The sequence below is a fragment of the Ooceraea biroi genome, chromosome 12, assembly GCF_003672135.1.
Source record: "Ooceraea biroi isolate clonal line C1 chromosome 12, Obir_v5.4, whole genome shotgun sequence".
In the NCBI taxonomy this organism is placed as follows: domain Eukaryota; kingdom Metazoa; phylum Arthropoda; class Insecta; order Hymenoptera; family Formicidae; genus Ooceraea; species Ooceraea biroi.
This window is the reverse complement of record NC_039517.1, coordinates 241,397-267,136: the sequence shown is the minus strand read 5'-3', so window position 1 is coordinate 267,136 and position 25,740 is coordinate 241,397. Positions and strand designations below refer to the sequence as shown.

Sequence of the window (25,740 nt, the reverse complement as noted above, 5' to 3'; positions counted from 1 at the left end):
TATATACGTGCATGCAAAGCGACGTGTGTGGCGCACGCAGCGATTGGTCGCAGCTGGACTGCTCGACGTGCGAGCCAATGACACGCAAGATCGTGTCGCGCCCCCCTCTCGCGGCCGGACGTTTTTGACGTCAGGTGCTTATCGAACCGCGAGCGTTCCTAGCGGCGATTCACGGAAACACGCTCGCTTGATATCCTCAATAGGAGGACCGCCGTCGTTGTCTGGCGTACGACGGGACTTGGAGCTCTAGCAATATGGCGAAGTGTGTCACGGTGGGCTCGGTGGTGTAGATCGTCGGTAGTGCCGTTCCGAAAGATGACAAGCCCGCGGTATGGGTTGAGAATAATGTAGCGGCCGCTCGTGCTTGAGATCAGCGTGGTGCCAGTCAGCGTAATCACGTGTGTACGTCAACGTAACACTGCGCCGTCGTAACCCCCCGTTCACGTTCACGGGTCGCGCTCCGCGTTCTTAACGTGTTGATACGAGGTGGTGCGCGTTACCGGTGTCCAATAAAGAGCAGCAGCGAGAGAGCCATGGCTACGGATAAGATAAAAGTCGCCGTGCGGGTACGGCCGTTCAGTCGCAGAGGTATGTATCTCGGACTCGGGGAATCGACCGAGTCAAAATCGGAATCGCCTCTGGCGCCGCGGACTACGTCGCGCGCCTAAACGCTCCGCTTCTCTCATCCCGACCTGTCCCGTCGCGTCCTGTTTCACCCCTCCCCCCCTCCTCGCATCTATCGTACTCGACACCCCGGGGATCGAGGTAGTCCGAAACTCATCTCGGGATGAGAGAGAGGGAGAGAGAGAGAGTGCGAGAGAGAGAGAGAGAGAGAGAGAAAGAGAGAGAGAGAGAGAGGAAGATGGGATGATGATTGGGGAAAAGAGTAGTGTTTTACGTGTGCAGCTGATGTCGGTGTTATTATTTAATAAATGAAATCGACAATTCGTTCTCCTCGTTGCAAAGAGCGCAATTGACCTTCAGCGGCTCGCGCCAACGATCGTGACAATGTTGTTTCCAGCTGGTTGGCGCGTCGCCGCTGTTGCCGTTTTCCTCGTCATCGAGTTGTATCGAGTCGTAGCGCGTCAAAGTGGCCCGAGGCGAATCAGCCGTTTGCGATCACGATGACGCATGCCTCGAAGACTGCGCTTTGACCGCGCCGACGAGCGGGAGCGACGGGACCGTGCGCGAGCTCGTCGCGATCGCTCGATGTTGTTAGCGAGGCAAGTCAACGTCAGTGATTCGATGCCAAGCACTTCTACGAGCTCGCAGGACCTTCGTCCGTGTATTCGTTTCGCGTTTACGTGTTAAACGCGACGTGATTTGCAGTCTGCCGAGGAAGAAGCCAGTAGCCGCTTTGAGAAAGAAAGAAAGAGTGGAATCGTCGGCGTTCGCCGAGACCTTGCCAGGCGCTAAACGCGATCATATGACTGTCATAGGGGGACTCGCGATAACGTTAAATGCCATCTTTGTGTTGGGCGAGCACGCGGGCACGCGCGCGCTCGAAATCTCGGCGCGATTGACGACTCTCGCGAAACGACCCTCCAGAGTGCGAGAGCCCTCTGAACGGCCTGGGCGAGTACTCTACGAGGGTGCGAGTTGTCGGGAAACGCGCGCCTGGAGCTCTCGTTAGCGCACAGTGACGATCATTCATTGCGTTCAACGCGCAAAGACACGGTCCCTCCTCCTTTTGCCTCTTCTTGTCGACTTTGATTCTTCAGCGCTCGCGAGAGTGGACTTAAAATGAGAGCGAAAGTCTCCGGCGGTCTCGTAACGCGCGCGCGAATGAGCAAACGAGCTAGCGAGCAAAGTGCATGACGAGGTGCGAGAGCGTAACCGAGTTAAAACGCTCGCTCCGGTGACATTAGTCCGATGACCTTGGAATATCGATCCGATCCGAAGGGGGAGCAGGGAGGTGGCAAGGGAGGAGGAAGAAGAGGAGGAGGAGGAGGCAAAGGAGGAGGAAAACGTGCTTCCCCGAATCGCGATCGGCAAGTGTATTCCTCGTATCAAGAATACACGCACTGCTCATCCGGATTGCGAGGCCGGGTGTTGAATGCACGTGTATCGCCGTCGCGCCTCGCTCTGACGTAATCGAAAAATGCGAATTACGAGCGATCGGGAATTGAATCGAACCGGTCTGTCGCGCTTACGCCATCGCGGCGGAAGTATCGCTTCAGCGTCCGGTTTCTCGGTGAATCGCTCGTTTTGTGAATCGCGTTCCGTGCAGTCGTGCATCAAGCCCAGAGCTAAAATCTCAAAATTCATTCGAAATTTCAAATTTCAATTCGAAAGTAAATTCAAAATGCGCGCGATCGCGACTTATCAGCGTGCGACATCCATATGGCACGCGCACGCATTGATTACTAGCTGAAACATCGACGTCGACGCTCGGAGACGCTCGCGACGAGTCGAATCGTTAAACCCGTATCAGAGTCCGCACTGGAGATTAAGATCGCTAATTAGAGGATCGAGATTTGATTCGACGAATCAAAACGCTACCTGCAGGGCCAGATTAAAGTAAATTGCCGCTGTGAACTTAATGTTATTTCTGCCCCTTCATTAATTCACGTTACCCCTTAGTAATTCATAAAATGTTCTCAGTGATCACCGAATTTGCTCTCCTTTGGTTTGTCTTGGTATCAAAGATTCCTTTCTATACAGCTCCTCTAAACCGTCAATGTGACATGCGATTGTTGCCGGCTCTACCTTCTCTCCCTCTCATCTGTCACGCGCTCAACGCTCGCTCGCTACCGCGCTACACCGTTTATCGCCTTGGTTTTTGATTTTGCCGTCCCTCAGATTTTTATTAATCCTACACTGCCTGCTTTTGATTCGTTTTGATTCGTCGCATTCTCAGGTTACAAATTGCCGATACGGTCTGATTGTGATACGGCTTTAAGATATTCGTGACGACGGAGATTAAACCGTCTTGATAATGATAGACGATTTCCCCCTCTCCTACCGGTGTGTTAATTGTCGGACTTTCGCGCTCGCAAGATTCGATTTGCGCGACACGACCGATGTAGCACGACCTCGTCATTCAACAGATATTCGTTGCTCAATACTTCCTTCTGTCACTCGACGAGTCGCAAATCACTCCGCAACGTCTTAAAGACTTTCATTTGTAACGAGCTCGTTAATGCTGCGTTTGTAAATCGCGCTTGCGCAAGAGCAACTACGTGAACTTGTTACCCGAATTACTTAAATTGCGCTGACAAAACTCAAATGCGTTTTTGCGTCGGGAACGATGGCACCATCAAGAATCATCGATATAATTCCAAAAACACAAAAAAAACTGAAAAAAATAAGCTGGAAAAAGAAAATGAAAAGTAAATCGCTCGGTAAATCAAAGCACGCATCACATTTGCGATTTTTCCGTACGATAGTAGACGGTAATAGTAGTCGCGGTTGCGATATGGTGCTCTAAGTGCGTCATAAATTCGCGCACGCGATCCGTACGATAAGAGCGGAAGGAAGGAAAAAGGAAAAGTCAAGAAAGGGAAGGAGAGAGGGAAATAAATTTGCCATGCAATGCAATGGAAATACAAATTCTACGCTGCACATCAACGTGAATCTAATGATCGAAGTTACAAGTTGGCGTTGGTGGAGTCACGCGTTCTCTTGACTTTCTTAGATGCAGCCGGTGTTATTCGTTACGGCACGACGTACGTGACGTACCTCGGCATACTAACCAAGGAGCCCATCGCCACTTGCTTTCTACCAGTTTTATGAGTCACCTCTTTCTTAGCTCATCGCGGAGTTACTCTATCGCGGTCGTTTCACCCACCGTTCACCCGGCGGCTCGGACAATTTCGAGCGTTGTCGCTGAGGTGGACGCGTGATTGCGAATCGAAGTAACGCACCGTTTCCCTCGGTGCTCTCTCGAGGCTTCCTTCTAATCGCTCGATGTCATCGTCTAGCTCTGTCGTTGCGATGGTTTATCGCGAGCGGGCGATAACGATGTAGCGACGCATTGCGAGAAATTCGCAGGAGAAAGTAACACGCGCCGAGAGAAACGCTCCCTTCTTCTCCCTCCAAAGAACACAAAATGACCCCGTGAAACTATTTTGACAACGGATAATTCGCGGCAAAGTAAATCGGAGCGAATGCAGCAACGGCCGCACAGACGCCTTTCTTTCGCGTGTATTCAGAGTTGGACAATTCGTAGAGAAACGCGATGACAATGCTGCGCTGTGAAAGATGGAAAATGACGAAACTTTGTCGACTGCACTTTGCGGAATAATTGAGCGAAGAGTGAATTATATATTTGTTGTTGTTGTAATTATTTTATAATTATTTTTATAATTATTTTTTAGGTAAATATTATTTTAGTGATTATTTTATCTTCTATGTAAAAAAAATTCTATGTAGATTTGTATTAACACAAAAGAGACATTTAAATAACATTAAAATAACATTAATATTAAAATTCAAAGTTTAAGGACGACTGCAATTTAATTCACTCGAGCATACTCTGATTTCCTATTGTTTCTATTAATCGATGATTTGTTAGTGGTTGGACCACGTCGTTACATGAACGCGTAATTCGCTCTATAGATATAGTCTCTAGTTGAACGAGAGTAATCATCGATTTTGCCGACTCAGCCGCGTTTCTTCTCGGCGCAGTATTCATGATTGAAATGGACTCTTGTTGCTCTCGGCGAAGTGTTTTTACGGCCGCGCATGCGGAAGCTCAGGAGATTCTCGTTCTGTATATATTCTCACTCGTATTTCCTGATTCCATGGGTTCTTACACAAATTACACATACATACATACATACATACGTTACACGTATGTGCCTTTTTGCATTCTTCGTATTTTGGCTTCATATTTCGATTTGAATGCGCGTTTCTGCTGCCAGCTGCAAGCTGGCATTCAACACTTGGTTACCTGGAGGAGTCCAGCAAATCCCGGGATAGGGAGGATTTATGGTGTTTGCTTTGCAGTATCCCGAGGAGAGGACGTACTTGACGATTCCGTCGAGCACCAATCTGTAGAACGTCTCTGCTTTGAGCATCTCTTCTTGAGAGAGAGAGACTTCTCTTGCACAGTACAAGAAATAAGATTTAGAAAGCGAAATAATATTTTTCATCTCTGCTTCTCGCACTGAAGACAAAGTCGCGAGGCTAGTTGCTATTTCGTGGATTTCTTCAGGACGTAACGGAAAAGAAACAAGGGAATTTTATTCTCGTTTATACCTTAAAAATAGAGAAAACCGGCAGAAGTGTGCGCTGAGGTTCTCCGAGAATCGGAAGCTACGAGGTCGTAATCGCGTTTCTATTAAATTAGCGTATCGGAAACGCACCGGTGAGGAATGCTCTTCTACCGTCCGCTGTTTCTCTTTCACACTCCTTTCTTTCCCCTTTGGTGGTCGACGTCAAGCAATTAACACATTTCATCTTCTTCCGTAATTTTTGCTAATCCACTTTCCCCGGACGTGAATTCTTTTATTCGTTTTTTAGCACGAAGCTCATTAAGCACCCAACGTCCTGGCGCTATTAGCTCCAGCTTGATTGAGAAAAATAAGCTTTATATGTCACTTAATTTAATGTACGTGTGATATAATGCATGTAATGCAGAAAAGAGGTAGTAAATTGTTCTTTTCTTCGATTTTCTGTACATGTGTATTAGTTAAATAATGATAGTATTAAGTAGTATCGCAACATGTTACGATACAGTTTCGAGTATCGCACACATTTAAAAAAATTGCCGGTGCAACAACGCGGAGCACAGTTGCAATAATTTCGCCAGATTCCAAATCTCTATGCAACGCGAGTCGATTTCTCTTGAATCAATGTTCTTTTTTTTTTAACTAATAGGTTTTGCAAGCAGCTTCCGATCGGTAACAACATTGCAGTCTTGTTATTCCTTTCTCGCTTTCTTTAATAAATGTAACAATTCTATAGACTTTTATTGATACAAGAGAAACATGAAAATAACCAGAATTCGAGAATATATCTTAATAGACAAATGATATGTATGAAACGTAATAATTATAATTCATAGTGGTGTTACGCATCAGTTTCATCTCGCCGCCAAAACTTGGTAACTAGCGATCGTCTATTAATTAATGCCAGGTATTATTATATATGTGCGACAGCACGTTCTGCGGTTAATTAGAAGCGATAAGTCGCGTCGTCGCGCTTGAACGAAATATCGAACATCTCTTTCATCTCCCCGACGACGATGATGATGAAAGAGACATTAAATTGACGGCACGACCGATTGAATGCGTTTTTATCGGCTAATCGCGTTACGTTTCGTTACGTAGCAAATGTGCATGATGTTTAAACCGTTAAACGGTATTCGATTTGATTACCGAGTACACGGTAATCAATAGTGATAATTAAAAGCGAATGAAAATATATTGAGGCATCGCATTAATTAATGCTATAATATATGATCCGCGATACAACACGGAAAATGAACGACGCCGAGGAGGAGTAACTCGAATAACTTGAAAGAAATTGATCTTGACGAGCGAGTCGAATCTTCATTATTAACTTTTCCTTTTTCTCTTGTTACAGAGCTGGAACTTGGTACGCAATGCGTCGTTGAAATGACGGGACAGCAGACCATCTTGCAGCATCCTATCACGATGGACAAGATCGATCGGTGAGAGGAATTTTCATTTTGTTTCTATCGGTTACTTTATTGAATAAGGGCGGAAAGCGAACGGTCTGTATAACTATTCATTCTTAATACGAAGTTTTACGTTTGAATTTTTCCTCAAAAGAAACCGCACGGTTTCTGGTCAATCCTATAATTGATATTTCCATTGTAATACGGCTCGGTTGATTCGAGAATTAGTACGACCACGAGTTTGCAAAAGTAAATTTAAAATATTGAGAAATCTTCTGATATAACGGACAGTTCAGCAAATAGACATAAAGATTTTAATCCCGCGTGACGTTTATTTCCTCGGAGAGGCGATGTTGAGGTATCGAAGCGAGTACGCCAGTGCACGTAGTTTACGTAGCACTTCTGCTTTTGGTACACAATTGTGGCAGTCGATCGACAGCTGTTAATTCAAAAAATGATGATAAAACGTTAAATGCTTTTACACGCAAGTAAACTTTTGTTACGAACAATAGTCGGTCGAAGTAAAATTCTGTTTTTATTCCTTCACGAGTGCGTGATTGATGCGTGCAAGTGTCGAATAGTGAGAATGAACCTATATATAGGGTGTGTGCATAAATTTATCTCGTTCGTTAGGTGATTTTTTTTATTAATATATTTAAAAGTGTAGAGATATTATTTTTAATTCAAATAATTTCTCGGAACAGATGTTATCGTCTCTTTTTGCAATTATTCCACGTTATGAAGATTTGTCCTCGAAAGATCGTATTACATTGAACGAGACAAATAGAAGTTAAAAGGGACGATGTCTAAATACTCCAGGTGACGCGATTTCCTATTGCAATTTCATGAACGTTTCGCGGGTTGAAGATGCAATCTGGGCGTTGTCGTTGATGGAGAATACCTCGGTTTTACTGCAAATAGTCGTTTTTTAACCACTGTTTGTTTCAATTGGTTTAATTGTTCGCTGTAACAGTCTGCGGTTACTGTCTCCGGTTGTAATAGTTTGCCTACCAGAAACAAGAATACCATGGCTATTCTCTTTCATTTGATTGATGATTGATTTGCCGAGACCTATGTGTAGTCAAGAGTTCCCTGTTTAAAATTGTCATAATAAATCTGTTTTTCATCCTCGGTACAATCCGGTATAAAACGGCTTTTCGTCGTTTTCATGCGAATTCAGAGAGGCGCACCGATTGATAACGTCAGAAATGCGGCCACGTCAGTCGATAGATAATTAAAACACACAGTCTTATCGCGTGCCGCGATAACGTTGTCGTTTGTCCAACTCCGCGGCGATTCGATGTGACAGGTTCTCGACAGCGGCGTAGCTTGAAATGAATCCAGATTGTAGAATGATATAATATGATGCAAATACGAATGATTATGTACCCGAAAGAAAGATTCGGATAGAGTGACACATGTTGCTACACGAACGAATGTTTGTCAATATTGCGAGGTGAATACCTCGCAATATTGACGGTTTCAAGAAAGAAAATACGTAGAAAATACGACGCCTGCGTCTCTTTGGATCCATAATATCTTTACTCGTATAAGTATTTAACCCTTCTTTAAAAAGTGCTCGCCGTGTGCTTCACGATATTCAATTATGCAACGCAACGTGTGTTTTGTACGTCTAACTAAAATTAGAGCTACTTTTCAACGACATGTACATGTATACAGAGGAAGGGCTAAAACGTGCGTTGGTCTACAGTATTATCAGATATGATAAGTTATCTGTGTCTATTTTTCTCTCATTAATCGGCCTTCACATTTAGATCGGCTAGTTACGTCTTTACGTCGATTCTTACGCTTTTTTTATGTTCTTTACCTTTCTCATATCCCGTGTTCGCCGTTACGCTCCTACGCGCTCTTACAATGATCTAAATGATTATAATATATTTTGCGACAATTGTCAAAAGTTGCGCATCGTCTATTATATTAATTAGAACAATTAAGTATTTTTGCGATACATGATGCCGCCAAAAAGTTCCAAAAGTTTTATCGGCTTTACGCGACCCAGAACGGAACGCCGAAAATAATTTTAAGAGATGATACTGCAGCGCGACGCATCGCATGGATCGAGCCGGCATGGAGATCCGCGCGGATAAAAAGCCATCGACATCCGGTGCTCCGTTCGCCCGACATTCACGAGACAGCATCCGCCGCGCGGGGAATCAAGGGATGTTCAAAATCGAGTTTCGTCCTCGCGCTGCCCGGAAGCTGACACAGCCGCGCGGACGTTTCTTTTTTTTTACGCGAGTGTATCACTCTCGCACGCGATCGATGAAATGTCACGCTATTTTTGCTAGACCCGGCGACTGCCTCGCCGCGACGCCGGTGGTCGTCTTATACGAGTATGGGACGTCGGGAGGAAGGGTGGAGGGAGCAGCGGGGATGAGACCTCCTCGCGTCTGTTCCGCGCGCGGATTCGCTTCTCCCGCCTCGCTGTCGCGGGGGTGATGTTACACATGTGCGCGAATTATACGCGTACCGCCCCGCGGATCGATGAAAGGTCGCGGGGTATATTTATGATAGACAACGCAGGCAATCGTAATCGCGCGCGCGTCGATATCGATAGGCTCGCTCGCATACCCCTTTCCTTCGCAGCACGTGCACTTGTGCTCGCCGTTGTGTTACATTGCACGTGCATTATATTATATCTGCACTCTCGAGCCCGCGGATGTGGAGACGCGCGCCAGCGAGGGACGTGGGAGCGCTTAAGATACGATGAATGAGTAAAAATCTATTTACGGGCTTGGGCGCGTACGTGAATGGACATCGGAAGAACCATCCTATTATGCAATAACCCAAGCGAGAACGAGGGGGGGGGGACGACCTCCGCACTTCCGCGTCATTTCTCCGAGATCGTCGCGAGCGATATCGATTCTTCCGACGTCATTACGTGATGAGCGATATCGACGTGATCCTTCGGATATTTTGTCGAGTATTTTTTGCACGTGTTCTGCCCTCCAAAGCGTGGCAGTCGCTCACGTTACCGCGGTTGAAAGCGCTTTCTGAAGCAGAAAGAATTATAAAGAAGCAATTATAAAGAATATAAAGATTATAAAGAATATAGAGAGGATACATTTATAAAGGATTAGAAAGAAGCAATAAAGAGAAAATGAAAGAGATTAAAAAGCAAGATATTCACTACTGACCGTCATATTGTTATAGTTTATCAAACATGAATATGTTTGGTATATAGCTCATGTAAAATTTATCGCCTCAACAACGCGCGCAATGGAGCATAGTCTCGATCTTATGGGCTCTTATCGAGACGATTTGTCACGAGCGATCGTTCCCATATGATTACACCGGTGTAATTACTTGTGTACATACACAGGAATGCGCGTTTAATTTGCCAGTGCAGATGCGATTGAGGCGTCACGTCGCGTCTCTCTCGAGAAAGCGAGTCACGTTCATTGTCGCGAATAATCACAACTGTGTACATGTGTATACAGTCGTACACATTGTTGCTCTTTCTTGCTTAAGAAGGAAAGGCAGGATTAAGGTGTAATAACGTTCCACTGTACGACGCGACGTACGAATGATAAAGTTTCTAGGATTTCTAGGAGATTCGAAATCCCTCACTGCAGTGTTGCAATTACAACCGAAGTATACGTCGTTGTTGTTTTTGTTTAAAAAGAAAACCAGTTAAAAAATCACTAGCGTTTTATTGTAAGCAATAGAATTTTAAAGTTTTTCATTATTGTGTAATCGCATTGTTGCAAACATATACACGCCGTATATTATTATTGTTATTGTTTTATTTTAGGAGAGAAATATTAGTTAATCGTTATTAATGTTTTATAGTTCTTATAGAAAATTCAATATTATTCATCTCGTTGCGATTACATTGACGGAATTGCAGGAAATTTTCAGATGCTCTTCTCGTTATTGCAATTACAACGGTGAGCGCGTTGAATCTCGTAACTCATATGCATTGAATCATTATTTTTTATGTAAGACGGAGAAGCGGGATTACAACATCATCATTAGCATTTTATTACAACGTACGACGAAATTTCACGGATTTATGGGAAATTCTAGCGAGATCTCTTCCTCGCTACGGCAGACGGATCTTCTCGTCCCGCCCCGTCTTTGCTTTCTAGAAGAGTACGATGCACACGCATGCGTTTCCTTTCCGCGAACGTTTTATTGACACACGTAAGGTACTTGTGTGCAACTTTCATGTTACGTGGCGCACGCGAGCGTGTCCGCTTTTGCAATGCGGGAAAATCAGTGAAAAAATTCTCAGCGTTCCCACAAGTTATCATTTTTGCTTTGTGTTCTTATTTGTATGTAGATATAGTAATCTCACAGGTTGCTAGTGATATCACCAAGACTGATTATAATTATGAATAATTATGAATTTATAATTTAACGTTCTCTTCTTACGGTATTTTTTAACGTGCGTATTTCCACATTAAGAAAAAAAAAATGAATTAGATTGATAAAATTAGCAGTTGTTTTCGTTCAAACAAATGTTATATAATGTTATATAATGAATAAATTATATTCATCGTAAGCATCGAATTAATTTGCAATGATAAATCGTGTTAATGTAGTTGCTCAATTAACCGCAATCATCAAATTGCAATTGAAGTAAATGATACATTTCTTACGATAGGTAATTATGTAATATGTATAATTTATTCATTATTACTAATTGATACTTGATATTTAATATTATTAAAGTCATTTTGTTTATTATATATATTATATATTCAAGGTAGATTTTATCACATTCTTCTCTCATTGTATAATATAATTAGATCAAATATCCTACTACGTTGCTTTCCTCGAGCTACTCGCGAGTGAATGCTGGAGGCCTTCTTTCGGACAATGACTCCTCGGATGTGAAGCATCCTTGTGAATCATCGTGCCGCGTGTCCGTCGATACGGAATGCAAAAAAAGAGAATTATCGGGTTTCTTGCTCGTCGGCGGACGAGCGTATCATCCCCGAGAAATCGGGTGCGCCCGGTTTCTGCCACGTCGCGTCTTTTTCGACGACGTCGACGTCGACGTTGACGTCGTTATTTCGCTCTCGTTGGTCCTTCCTTCCAAATCCCTCGCGCATCCATTCCCGCTGCGATCTGAGCGATCTATCGCGCGGATGCCGGGCGCGATAATAGCCGAGCCGTGCCAATAACGGCCGCTTTTATCGCCAGCGTCAGCGACACTCGGGAGACGCACGAAGCGTTGGTTCCTCCGGAATCACCGACTGCGAGACGTCTCGCAGTCGGCGATTCCACGTCCGTCACGTCGCCGTCGCCGAAAGTCCTCACGAGAAAGACGTGTGGACCCGTGCCAATGTTTTCGGCGTCCCTCCCATCCCTTCGTCCCCGTTTCTCCCGCAACAATCCCGGGCGCTCGACCTCGCGCGCCGCTGATCGTTAACCCGCCTTGAATCCGCGGCCACCCTCCGACATATCCGTTGCGTCCCTCTTTTTCTTCCGTTCCAGCGCGCTTGTTCGCTTTCCGAGCTATTTGGTGATCAATTCGTCTCGACGTGCTCCTTATTTCGGACGCTTGACGCGAGAAACACTTTTTCTCAAGCCGATTCAATTTTTGTGATTCGAAGTAATATGTAAAATGCATAAGCTTTGAAAGAATCCGCGCACGCGATGAAGAGGTTTTCTTAATGCTTATTTGAATTGGATAATGCTTGTGGGATTCGCAAATTGATTCGATATTTCTGCGGAGTTTAATATTGATAACATTTCAGTAACTATCACAATACAAATACAATTAATTAATACAGCGCTTATGATAATGTTCTTATATATTACATATTTGTGAGCTGACATTAGACACTAGATTAGCCGAAATAAAATGCGATGTGGAATCACACTCGATATGGGATGGCAAATAGTTAAAGGTCACGCGACACAATGGGTCACAATTCGATTGATTTTTCCCCTTAACCTTCTGCGAAGCCCTCTCTACTCCGCATTTTGCTATCAGTTTCCAAAAAATATTGTGAAATCTTAATTGGTCGCAGAACGATCGAGAATCGTAATTATATGATTGACTCGTATCTGTCTTCGAAGAAAGACGCGTGCACCTGAAGGGTTAACGTTTACCGAGTTAGCGTTTCTCGGGTTTGATTGAAGCTCGAATCAAGCTGGAACGTCGGAATGATCCCCAGTCACGAAAGCAGACTTGAGAGAGTCGCGGAACGTCCCAGAGAAAGAAGAGGAGAGAGTATCAATCTCGCACAAGTGCTCGTTACATGCATCGTCTGTCCCGTCGATCGTTTGGTTGATAATCAGAGGCGCGGGATGACTCATTAATGAGTACCGAAAGAGGAAAAGAGAGAGAGATAGAAGGAGGGGGGCACGAGACACGATCGATCAGCCTCTTCTGAGAGCCGAGGACAGGCTCGTACATCGAACGAGAGGACTATAGCGAGTTTGCCGCGCACTTAACACGCGTGTCAAGTGCTACAAGGGAGAGACAAGAACTTGAAAAGTGGAGCAGGCTGCACTCGCGTGCGTGTGTGTGTACGCGCGGCGTGTGTCGCGCGAGCGAAGCTGGCCTATGTTCCGTGGAAATTCATGAACTATTCAGAGCTCCGGTGGAGCTCTCCTTCTTAATATAATAGTTTCGCACAGTTCTTAGTAGGATAAACAAATATAGAATTTTGTCAATTAAATTACTGGGAAGAAACTGGTTCAGAGAGCGGGCAGAGCCACGAGACTGTCCCGAACAGTGCAAAGAACGCCTCGAAAATAATTAATAATGTTTACACCTACAGTTCGCGTTGGAATGCATAAGTAATGGAATAAAAAGAACGCTTGAACTTCGTGTAAGAATACTTTCGAATGAATGAAAAATTCGTGGAAATCTACGAGTTTACTATCTTGGTGCACCTTGCGTAGTTCTTTTCTATTTTTGCCTTAATGTTCCCCCCCTTCCACCTTCTCTTTCTATTATTTGCTCGCAGTTCTTCTTGATGTCAGTTGCGCCTTTGTTCCGTATTTTCCTGTTCCTTCGACAATAATCCTTCGATGATAAAAAGACGAAACAGCGAATGTTCTCTGGCGGATTTCGACGTAAGATCGAATATGTCGACATTAAGCTTTCGGATCTCTTCGAGTCTCTCTCTCTCTCTCTCTCTCTCTGCGGCATCATTTACATATAATATACATGTGCGAACGATCCGTTAAAAATTTTCCCGTCAACGTCAAGTATGCATGAACAACGAGCCGCTGTCGCGCGAAGGTCTTCGCCTCGTCTTCCATCCTTGCGTATCCACCCGTCTGGAACTTATCGGATATCTGCCGCCACGGAATATAATAGAATGCCTGAGAGAAGCGCGCCGTATCGCAAAATCGTGGATTTTGTGCATAGAATTAACGTAATTATGATAAATGACCCACAATATACACGTAGATTCGAGTGAGCGCGGCTTAGGGCGCACTTCGAGTGCAAGATGAATAGGAATTCACTGTGGCGCGGAAACGAATCGATCGATCCGCATAACGTTGGATGATCAATCGTGAATTCGTGATACCACACCCAGAGATTACCGACGATGAAATGGTCATTGAAAGTCCATCGTGTTTTTCATTCCGCAGACTTTTCGTCTCTCCTCGACGACGGACAGGCGGTATCGCGTTCTCTGTTTTCGCCGGAGAATTTCTTGAAAAACACGGACATAAATCATGCACGAGCGTTTTGCGTTTTTTAAGGAGGGGAGCGAAACGGTTCGCGCCAATGCACGCTAATCAAAGCGAATTAAGATGAACTCTGTCGGAGCGTGTATACTCGACGGTGTCAATTTAACCTCGTGATTTGACGCTGTAATTCTCGTTATAATTTGATATATTCCGCGCGTCCTCCCTGCGCGGAATATATCAAATTCGTCCGATTTCTCCGCGAATAAATTTTTTTTGCGAAATAAATAAGTTATGTTCATTAGAGCAGCGGTGGCGCTGACTGATATCTCGATTAATCGCGCGGGCGCGTGTCGCAATCGCTCATGCGCACGCCGCTCGATCGGTGCTTTCACCGCGCGAAGAAAACAATGATGATGATCGTAATCGCGCCCGTTACGCGTTGCGGATCACGCGCTCTTCCTCCTCGGCTTTTCTTAAGGCTGAATCCTTCGCCTCTTTGCTCACAGGGAAACCAGCTTGCGTATCAACTTCGCGCATCTCAAAACAAGAACAGCGTTACGTTGCGTGGCTTGCAACAACATCGAATGTTACGCGATACGTTACGCTAATGGCAATCCATTTCAATCAAACGCAGCCGCGCACACGCGCCGAGTAATCGCGCGCTCCACGCTTGATTTTGCACGCGCGATATCTGCGAGCGTGCCAGGTAAGCGTGCGTGAAAAGTCGCATTGCGCTTGTTGATGCTTGTCGGTCGCGGTTTGCCGAACGACGGCGAAAACGTGCAATAATGCCGTCCGAGAGAAAGTTAGGGAAAAGTCCTTTCTTCTCCGATTTCGCAAATTCCACGCCCTCGAGTTACACCCCCGAGGGGGTAATCTTCGAATCGCCGACGCAGTTCGGCCGGAAATTCAATTCCTAATGGAATATCGAGGCTCGATTTGCAGTGACCGTGAGAGCCTAGTAGAAGGCGCGGCGCACGATGAAAACGATTAACGTGTTAATGTAGGTCAGAAAATTCGCGTACGTTATCCGATTATCACGCGTGTGCATGCGCGAGTGCGTTCGCGTGTGCGCGTTAATTATCGCGATCGTGCGCAAAAAAGGCGGAAGCCGTCGCGCGAGCTTTTTCGTTTCGATCGCTCGTCACGCTCGGCCTACTTCCATACGTTGACCAATGTGGCGAGACAAACAAAAAAGGAAAGGAAAGAGAAAAAAGAAGACTCGATGCGCGTTCCCGTTTAGCTTCGCCGGTTTCGCCAATATGATCGATTACAGCTTTTGTGTATCGCCGTAAACGGACATAATTGAAATCGATTTACTCCGACGCGGACATTCACCATCCACGCGCAGGTGAGTCGATCGCAGGCCGTAAACACGAGGAATATTCGCGTGTATGCAAATATAATAAATCTCAATAAAATATAAAATAATTTGTAAAATATAATAAATAACATGATCCAATAAGGTAGATTCGCTGACAGTAACGGAACAATTCGTATCATTCCAAGCGACGCGATTGTAATCGTGAGTATTATTGCAACTCCGGCACGAACTCGGGGTACGAGTTGCGCGAACATCGAGTGCAGTTTCGAGAACATCGAGCCAGACCGTTTAGGCGAATTCTGCCGGTTAAGCGGAGTTATTTTCGTTTCTCCGTGCGGTAAAGCGAGAAAGTCTTTCAGGAAAACGGCGGAATAACTTGACGCTGAATACGTCCCATCTCCCAGCATCCGACTATGCCGAGGGAGCTCGTGGCCCTCGAGTGAGGATCGCGGCTGAAACCGCGAACAAAGGATGCCACGAGTCTTTCATAGCGAACCCAGTCTGGATGATCCACCACCAGTACTACCGGCGCTTTTGTTCCTTCTGCTCGCGCGGTCGCTCTATGACTTTTTTAATCTGAATGCTACGCTGCTCGCGGAAATATATCGATTATAACGGGCGCTATTATTTAATAATGATTCCGACTCCTACGCGGAAGTGGAAGAATAACGAACCCCGCGCGAAGACGAGAACGATGGCTCTTCAGGATGGAATGAATTTAACTTCGTTTAATCCAGTAAGGACCGCAATTGTTCTGAAGATTTCCGATTTTATCTTTTACTTTTAACAACAAGATATGTATTTGAACAATATAAGATCAGATTGGTCATTGCAGATCTTACAATTAGTGGAAATAAATGTTATTCAGTGTTCAATTTTATTCATATTATTCATTTATTATAGTTTTTCTTTATTCATCGTGAAATTGTTTCTCGAGAAGGAGACAACAGCCGTTAACGAATGAATAAACTCTAAAAAAATCGTGATTTTGCAAATTGTCTGCCCAGGACTACCATGAGAGAGACTGGGAAAAAGGCTCGAGTGCCATAAAGTTACGAAGTAGCCTAATATTTGCTCCGAATTAAAGACTCATCTCGCGCGAAGGACGCAATAATCCGGAGGATATATGTCATTCGGTCTACCTCGTCGGCGATCGACGTCCGTCCGTGGTGATCCTTTAATATCACGAGATCAAGGGCGCGGCTCACGAGCTCGAGCTTTAACGGGGAAAGGTCTAATCCGGCCGCGTGAAATGCACCTCAAAGGATTTTAATAAACTGCAGGAGGTAGAGGACGGCTGATCTCGCGTGTACACGTGGGAGTGAACTTTCGCGTGTGCCGTTTTCATTTGCCGCTGCATTTCACAAAATTCCGTGTCCCGCGCGATATTCGCTCAATAGCGAGAAGAAAAAGGAAGTGTTCGTGATTTACGGCCGGGACCCACTTTGCCGTGTGATGTATGCGCGACAAAGAATTTTATTTTGCCCGTGTTCTCTATCCTCGTTTCACGCACAATCCCATTAAGTGTGTACAACAAGACGTGTAACAAAAGGAATCTTCATTAAGGACATGCTCGAAGTAAATGCTTGAAAATCGCGTGCGTGCACGCACTTAAGGGGAGTTTTCGGAATTTCTGAACTGAATTCCGAGAGCTTATCGAGCTAGTCTCAAACCGTTCGACATTTGTCCCGAGTCTCAGTAAACGCTTTCAATATATGATACATGTAATATAATGCAGTATATTAAATATATATTAAATATAATATTACATATAATATTAGATATATATTAATTATAATATTACATATTAAAAAATCAACGTCTTTTAATCATTATAAAATCGCTAATATGTACTAATTAAATTAGGCATGAATATCGATACAAATAATTTCGAATAATACAAATACTGTCATTGCGATTATCGACGCTACGACGATTCTCGTAGCTCATTTACAGTCATAATTTTGAGCGAATATTCTAGGCTACTTCATAACGACTCAGCGCTCTATTTTTCCTTTATTCTTTCGACGCTAATCTCGGGAAAGGCAATTTATGAAAGAGAGAGAGAGCGCGGTTCTTAAAATTATCGAGCTAAGTTAAAAACCTTAAAAATTATATTTAAAGTGTAAGTTTTGTTCATTCCTGTCCTTCATAAAACGATCACGATGAACTTTTGATAAAAAATTGAGGAACTATGACAATCCGCGTAAACGGAGTCGCGATTGTCGCATCGCCCGGCAATGCGCAATAGCGCGCCCGCCATCGCTTCTGCATTGTTCAGTAACGTGCAATAACCCAGGTATTACGCGGCCATACAGTCGCCCTACGCTCTACTACAAGTCCCGTAGTACTTGGGAAAGGGGAGGAGAGTAAGTTGAACGCGTGGAACGTCTCGTCTATCGATCGTCATTCGACGAAAACGGAAAGCACTATCGAACAGAGTCGAAATCTCGGAACACAGTCTGTTTACAGTAAATGCAAAACTCTTAGAACACGAAAAGAATTCTTCTGGGAAATTTAGCACGTGCGACTTGAAAAAGTGCCATATTGTCAAATGCCTATGTTTTTATTCTTCTTTTATCATAAATAAATTTTCGATCTTGAAAAAGATCGAGTAATGTAAAGAGCTATTTATTAAACAAAGTGCTAATTAAAATTGTTGTCATGTACAAGTTTCTCGTGGATGTACTGGAATAATGTGATACAAATACGATGCATTATCCGACAATAATTCTCCTTTGAAATTCACAGTGCGGAATTAGAGAAATATTCATCGTTATTTTGAAAACTAGTAGTAATGCTTCCCAAAATGCGCGCAACTATGACGTGGGAAAATAGTTTTCCGAGACGCGGAATGCCCGCTACGTGCTTATATCGTTGAAATTCAAATCATAAGTCTGGGGTATTCGTGGCGAGAGTCAACCCGCACAGGGGAGACGTATCGTCGGGCCATTAATGGAAAGTGGAACGTCCCGGTTACACTCCCGGCTTCGCAACGGGGGGGGGGGGGGGGTGAACTATCCGATAAGGTAGGTGCGAAGCGAGCCATGTCGTGTCTCCCGCTGGAAGCGAGGAATTTATTCGGGAGAAGAATTTAAACGAGGTCACTATGTGGGTCAGCTTCCTCGAGTTCTCGAAAGCCATGGGGGTGGATGTGGGTGCGCGAGCGCGCCGTTCTAGCGAATTCCCTCCGTTCGATCCTTCGTACGGCGAAGGGCACCATTGCGGTCGTTGCGACACTTGCTAACTAACTTTTAATTATGCGAGAACAGGGTGACACGAGAACGTCGCAGGAGACGACGGGAGATTGGATCGCGCGCGGAACAACTTCGTCCGCGTGGAATTTCGCTGAAGCCGCATTCTCGCGGCTTTGCATGGTCCGTGCTCTTGGACGTCCAAAAGAAATTCAGCGTTTCTGCGACGTCACCGTGTGATATGTTGCAAATTAACTCGTTGCGCTCGCACGTTACATTATCACGCGAGTCGGAAAATTTCCGACGATCTTCCGCGGAGATCAACCAATTTATCTGCACTGAAAGACGATTTATTTATTCGACCGAATAATAAATTCGTCGCAGGAAGAAGACATTAAAAATGAGGGAAAATATTTGGTTGAATAAATCGTTTTCAATGCGATTAAACTGACTGATGTTTACAGCGAGGAGGCTTTTGACTCGTCCAATATGCATGCAAATCCTTATTTTATTTCATGTTCGTTATTTCATTCAAGACTGCCGTATCGTGAAACATGAGAATTTTGCAACGCGCGTGTTTTGATTCCAAATGAATATGTAGAGATACTCTAATGAGAGACTGGCTGCAAAAAGGGTACTTTTGATTGATCCGTCAATTTGATTTTTCGTCTATTCTCGTTGGTATTCAATTTTCGCGACCAACATTTTGAATCCACAGCTCAATGTTCTCCATTTCTCAGAAAAAGTTTCATCACGTAGCTTTTTCTCGCAGAATTGTTGCAAAACATATTGAATATCCTGTTATTTTGCGTATAATTACGTACACGAGTGAATTTAAAAAAGTATCATCATTAAAGGGCCTTTAGACGGTCCGTTCAGTCTCAGTTTCAATTAAGTTGTCAGTTAAATTTGTGTGTAAAAACAATAACGAACTGAAACTGAAACGGAGCTGTGGCTCGATGTGTTTCCTATCAGTTATTCGTTATCAGTTAAAATGATGTATAAACAGACGTGTTCGTGTATGTCTCAGTTTTCGTGAGAATCAAGAGCACATCTGCCGCAAAGTCAACAAACCATGACAGAATTTATTGAGATTTATCAGAAAATCCATGCTTATGGAAAAAGAGTGATCCCCAGTACCATAATACCAATAAAAGAGAGGCTTCCTATAATGCTTTGTTAGAGAAATTCAAAGAGTATGATAAACAGGCGACAATGATAATGTTTAGAGCAAAGATTAGTAATTCAGTTTATAAAAAAAAGTCAAAAAAGTCAGATAAATTAAGGAGCCAGATAAAAGTGGAGCCGGAAGTGACGAGGTATATCAGATCGTCTGATCGTCTGACCGACAACTCAAAATTGACGTATAAATATTCCGCCGTTTCCGAACTGAACTGACAACTTAATTGAAACTGAGACTGAACGGACAGCTGAACTGACCGTCTAAAAGGCCATCATACATTATTGTACGTTGAAATTTAAATCTACGCACAACCCTTGATAGTGTATATTTTTTTCTCTCTCGTAGGATTTTGCTGAAACATATCTGGAGATGTTAATCAGTCTCTCATTAGTCTCTAATGTGAGAGAGCGTGCTGCGCCCTCTCGAAAGAGCGACGATATGAACTCTTCTTGTACGCGAGTAACTTCTCGAGCGTTCGTCATCATCGTGTCGCCTCGAATCGTAATGACTCGGACGATCGGACCGTAGGTCACGGCACGGTAACCCACCACCTACACCCCGCGGCCTCAGCACAGCAAATGCGAGCATTAAAGCACTGCATCGTCGCTTTGCAAATTCGACCGCAGAGCCTTGCGTGCTGAAGGCCATCTGGAAACCCGTGCTCCGCGCTGGACGCGAGCGGACTCCAGCTACCACCGTCACGCGATCAGCTGTGGTCAGCCGCGACTGCTTCTTCTTCTTCTTCTTCCTCCTCCCTTAATTAAGCGGCGCCTATTGGGCCGCCGTCGCCACCGCCACCGCCATCGTCGCTGCCGCCACCGCTGCGGCCGCACCACCATCTTTCGCGCGAGTTCCATCGTCCAACGCGTTCTCGTTGCCATCGCGCCACGTTTTGTAAACGCGACATTATCCTGGTACGCAAATCCAATTTCGTGTGTGACTGCAGTGCCGCAAGCATTGTTTCTTTCCTCATAATTGCCGTGATAATTAATACCATCATTCGTCGTCGTTCTTCCGTATTTTCCGTCGAAACGCCGATCTCGGAGCGTCGATTGGTGCGATATCCTCCGCGCGAAAGTTAAGTGTCGGATATTAATGTATTGGATTGATCGGGAAATCCATCTTAGCCGATCCGCTTAGCAAAGTTCAAACGTAATTCTCTGCATTAAGAATTAATAAAAAAGTTTTGCGTTACTGGAAGATCCGGATCCGGATTTTTTGCCGTGGTTCAGACATAAAACTTTGTATCAAACCTTAATGCAGAGTTTCGCGTTTGTTTGTGTCACAAGGGGCTCGGTATGGACTTTTCGGTTCAATCAATAAAAACCCCAAAGCGACTACGCGTTGAAGATTACGAGAACGATTCGGAAATTGAAAAATTCGACTCAATCGGAGTGTGGCACATGATTTTCTGGTTGGTCGGACCTCAATTTCTAACTCTGAATCTCCAATGCGCAGTCTGGTACAGGCCCTAGAACGTATACAAGTTAATAATTGATACGCCGCGTATCGGAGAACCCACGTTATACCGCGACGTTTACGCCCCCTCCCCCCTCCCACCGGCAAGACAGAATCAGTGCCCATTTGCACATTTACCGTGCGTGACTCATACTCGAACGCGGTGGTCTGCGGATTCGATCGATGCGCGAATCATTATTTGTCCCCGCGTCGCCATCACCGCGGAGCAACGCGGAGGAGCTACTCCCGCGTTCATGTAAGCCGCGAGCGAATTTTTACAGAACGATGCTTATCGCTCGCGAGCTAAAAACCCAAATGCACCATGTCGGCAGTCGAATCAGCACGCACACATGCACACATCCGACGAGGCTCCGGGAAATCGATATTTTAAAGTAATTAGCACTCGGTATATATATTTAAAATTAGTACCAGCTTTTTTTTCAATATTCTCGACGATGTAACTATTTCTGCGGCAAAATTGCTCCAAGTAATCTCTATGGATATTTGCTGCTGAAATAAAAAAGGATTGGAATTATTATGGAACGGAAATTGGGATAAAAGTAATCTCTGCAAGTAAGAATACACAACGCGCAGTTTGCGATATAATTTTATAAATATTTTAAGGGTGAGAAAGAAGAGGAAGAGAGAGAGATGCGTCTCTCTAATCAATGTATCATTTTAACTTATTTGACGACTTTAAGTTAATCTCACAAGTTAATTAATTTGTCAGGCTTTGATTTTATCTCCTTTTTATCGAGACAACCGATACAGTTTGATTGGAGACGAGACGAGACTGAGAATCAATAAAACGCGATATCCGCGATCGTGTTTGTCGACGATAAAAGTCACTTCTGATATTCGAGACAGATGATGACCCTAATGATGTGGCACACGCGAGACGCACACACGCACACGTGCGCTTCGACGTGCATCCAATCCGTTCGTCCCCGCCGCTTCCATCCACGACTAATGAATGAATTCGCTCTGTTGCAGGAACAAACCGAAGACCTTCGCCTTCGATCACTGCTTCTACTCGCTGGATCCCATAGTGGGGAACTACGCCAGTCAGGAGATCGTCTTCGATGCCCTAGGTCTCGATATCCTGGACAATGCCTTCCAGGGTTACAACGCCTGTATATTCGCCTACGGGCAGACTGGTACGTGTCGTCGTCCTTCCGCAAAAGGGAGCTTTGCACTGTTCAAAGCCGTTATTCGCGATCCGGCCGGAGACGACGCCGTGCGGTTTAATCGCACGAGCGAAAGCGTAATGCGGCAAATAACGCAATTAGTCGGTCGGCTCGTCGCCGATAAACGGCTACGGTTGATCCTCTGAACGAGACATTGACCCACGAGGCAGAGAACGAGAAGCGTCGCGGATAACAATGACGCTTGCTCGCCCCCGCAGCGACTCACATGCAGAAACGAGCCATGAAGAAGAAATGAAGCAAGAGAGAATGGAATTACGCGGTTCTGTAAACGCTCTCGCGTTCCTTCTCACTCGCGGAGACTTCACGTCCGATTAATCGGATTTGATTCATTGCTCTTGCGATTTCGCGTGTGTCGAACCCATTCAAGGGTCACAATTATGTTATAGAGTTTTTGTAAAACTCGGTTTGGCGTTTTATTTGTTATTTGTTTACGAAAGATACGTAAAGTTGTTTATCTGTATGCAATTTCATTTTTTAATTAATTTGACTGCTTTTCTGCATGTTATTCAATTTGGCAATCAAATGCGCGAAGCTTCAAGAGAGTATTATTTATTTAATTTTATTCATCGCAAAAGTCTTCCCAGAAATAGGTCGCGGCTCTTGAATGAGTTAATAAGCGGTAATTGCTCACCGAGCTACGCCCATCAAATCTTGAAGCATTTAGGGCATCATCAAATTTTAAAGGAATCTCGTGGGACGTCCATTTCCGCGATGACACGCGCGATTAAATGTCACGTTGTTAGCAGAGTATTAATGAAAAAAACGTGTTCTAAAGCGGCACATGTACGCGAACTATTTTTTGAGCCTCGTCCGAGTGGGATTTAAAGATCCGTTTGTGAACAACGGTAAACGTTGACTTTAAACTTGAGCTTCAAACTTTTATGTTGCGGGAAACAGTAAAGCAGGATCTTAACGACATTTCTCGTACGCATGGCGTGCACTTGCAGGCTCCGGGAAGTCTTACACAATGATGGGCAGCGGCGACAATAAGGGGATAATACCGCGGCTGTGCGACAACCTCTTCGACATGATCGCGAAACAACAGAGTTCCGAGCTCACATACAAAGTCGAGGTCTCGTACATGGAGATCTACAACGAGAAGGTGCACGATCTGCTGGACCCGAAGCCAAACAAGCAATCGCTCAAAGTCAGGGAACACAATGTCCTGGGGCCCTACGTGGACGGGCTCAGTCAATTGGCGGTCACTTCTTTTCAGGTGGTTGTCTAGTTTTATCTCCTAATAGTATTTTTTATTAATTTTATCAAATTTTATTAAAAAATTGATAAACTATTGAAAAGTTGATGTTAATATCACGAAATCATAAAAGGGAGAGAGAATATTTAAATCAGCAACAGAGAATAGAATAACACTAAAACCGAATTAATTTACAGACCTAGCACTGGTATATATCTATACCGTAAACCAGTAATGCACTGGCTCTTGATATAAAATATTAACGAGAGACCAATGCATTACGGGTGATAAATAAAACACAGAAACACATCTATTTATGCCAAGGCATAAGACGGCATTGAGAATGAGTCAATTACGAATGTAGAGTTGCAAGAGGAAACTACTTCGGCGTATCTCCCGCAAGGAGAGCTTCTCTTTCGCAGTTTCAGCGTGGCAGCCGACGCCTCGAATGATCTGCATTTATTCACGAGACGTTTCGTCCGCAGGACATCGACAACCTCATGGCGGAGGGCAACAAGTCGCGGACGGTCGCGGCGACGAACATGAACTCGGAGAGCTCCCGCTCGCACGCCGTGTTCTCGGTGATCCTCACGCAAACTCTGACGGACTCGAAAAGCGGGGTCAGCGGCGAGAAGGTCTCGCGGATGAGCCTGGTAGATTTAGCTGGGAGCGAAAGGGCTGTGAAAACTGGGGCAGTTGGTGATAGACTTAAAGAAGGAAGCAATATTAACAAGTAAATACACTCGTCGCCATCTTCCTAAGTGATTCTTTTCCTCTGTTACTGTTAAGAAAATGTCGGAAAACTGAGCTGTTTGATTTAATTAGGTCCCTAACGACGCTGGGTCTAGTCATTTCAAAGTTGGCGGATCAGAATTCCGGCAACAACAAGAAGAAGGACAATTTCGTGCCGTACAGAGATTCTGTCCTTACGTGGCTGTTGAAGGTACATCGGCATCGCCTATAAACGTTGCACGAGTCAAATAATAGCGCCAATCTCTCTCTGTAAAAATTAACTGCTCCATTTGTATTAAAAAAGGATTTGTTTACTCTGGGTTTCATCGTTTCCGATGATCTTTTGCTGTGCACATATTGACGCTTGAGGTAACGTCGCTTTGTACAGCGTCTGTTAGCAATATCGTGATATCTGCAATCAAAAACGAGGGAAACTATATGGTTGAAACAAATTCCTTTGAATAAGCAAATCAACTATTTGCTTTTTTTATAATGGAGAGCTGCCGTAACTTTTTTATTTATTCTGCTTTAGAATACGCTGTCATGTTTTACCCCTTGCATTTTGACTTTCAGGATAATCTTGGTGGAAATAGCAAAACCGTAATGGTGGCCACTATATCGCCGGCCGCCGACAATTACGAAGAGACGCTGTCGACTCTTCGATACGCCGATAGAGCGAAGAGGATAGTCAATCACGCCGTAGTTAACGAGGACCCGAACGCCAGGATTATTCGCGAACTCAGGCAGGAGGTCGAGACTTTGAAGGAGATGTTGTTACAAGCCACCGTAAGCGACTCTTCTCCTTTGCATTCGATTTCACAATTGTCCATGCGACGATGACTGCGTAAACAACATAACAATATCAACTCGAGACAACGACAATGTCAACGTTACGTTCAATTAGGTGCAGGGATCGATTGGACAGCAACGCACAGACATCACGGAGAAACTGTCGGAATCGGAGCGGCTGATGAAAGAGATGTCGCAGACGTGGGAGGAGAAGTTGGTGAAGACCGAGAGGCTGCAGCACGAGCGGCAGCAGGCTCTCGAGAAGATGGGAATAAGTGTGCAAGCGTCCGGCATTCAAGTGGAGAAGAACAAGTATTATCTGGTGAATCTGAACGACGATCCCAGTCTGAACGAGTTGCTAGTTTATTATCTCAAGGTAATAAATGTGTAAATGTCGCTCGCGTTACTCGACACGTTGTTAACCGGGTGTTGTTTTCAACCATTT

The 25,740-nt window shown here is 44.6% G+C and overlaps 1 protein-coding gene across 8 annotated transcripts in view; it reads left to right on the top strand.

Annotated features, from left to right (window-relative positions):
* The first annotated feature begins 41 nt into the window (after positions 1-41).
* LOC105286127 (kinesin-like protein KIF13B) overlaps positions 42-25,740 on the top strand; it is a 48,823-nt gene continuing 23,124 nt past the window's right edge. For all 8 annotated transcript variants that reach the window (XR_895188.3, XR_895184.3, XR_895187.3 and 5 more), the window contains exons 1-8: positions 42-588; positions 6,532-6,619; positions 22,365-22,528; positions 23,527-23,795; positions 24,260-24,507; positions 24,600-24,717; positions 25,080-25,292; positions 25,411-25,671. Coding sequence is in view for 2 of the 8 variants with exons in the window: in XM_011350818.3 (XP_011349120.1) it covers positions 534-588; positions 6,532-6,619; positions 22,365-22,528; positions 23,527-23,795; positions 24,260-24,507; positions 24,600-24,717; positions 25,080-25,292; positions 25,411-25,671 (1,416 nt within the window). In the remaining 6 variants the exon portion in view is untranslated. The remainder of the gene's footprint in view (positions 589-6,531; positions 6,620-22,364; positions 22,529-23,526; positions 23,796-24,259; positions 24,508-24,599; positions 24,718-25,079; positions 25,293-25,410; positions 25,672-25,740) is intronic.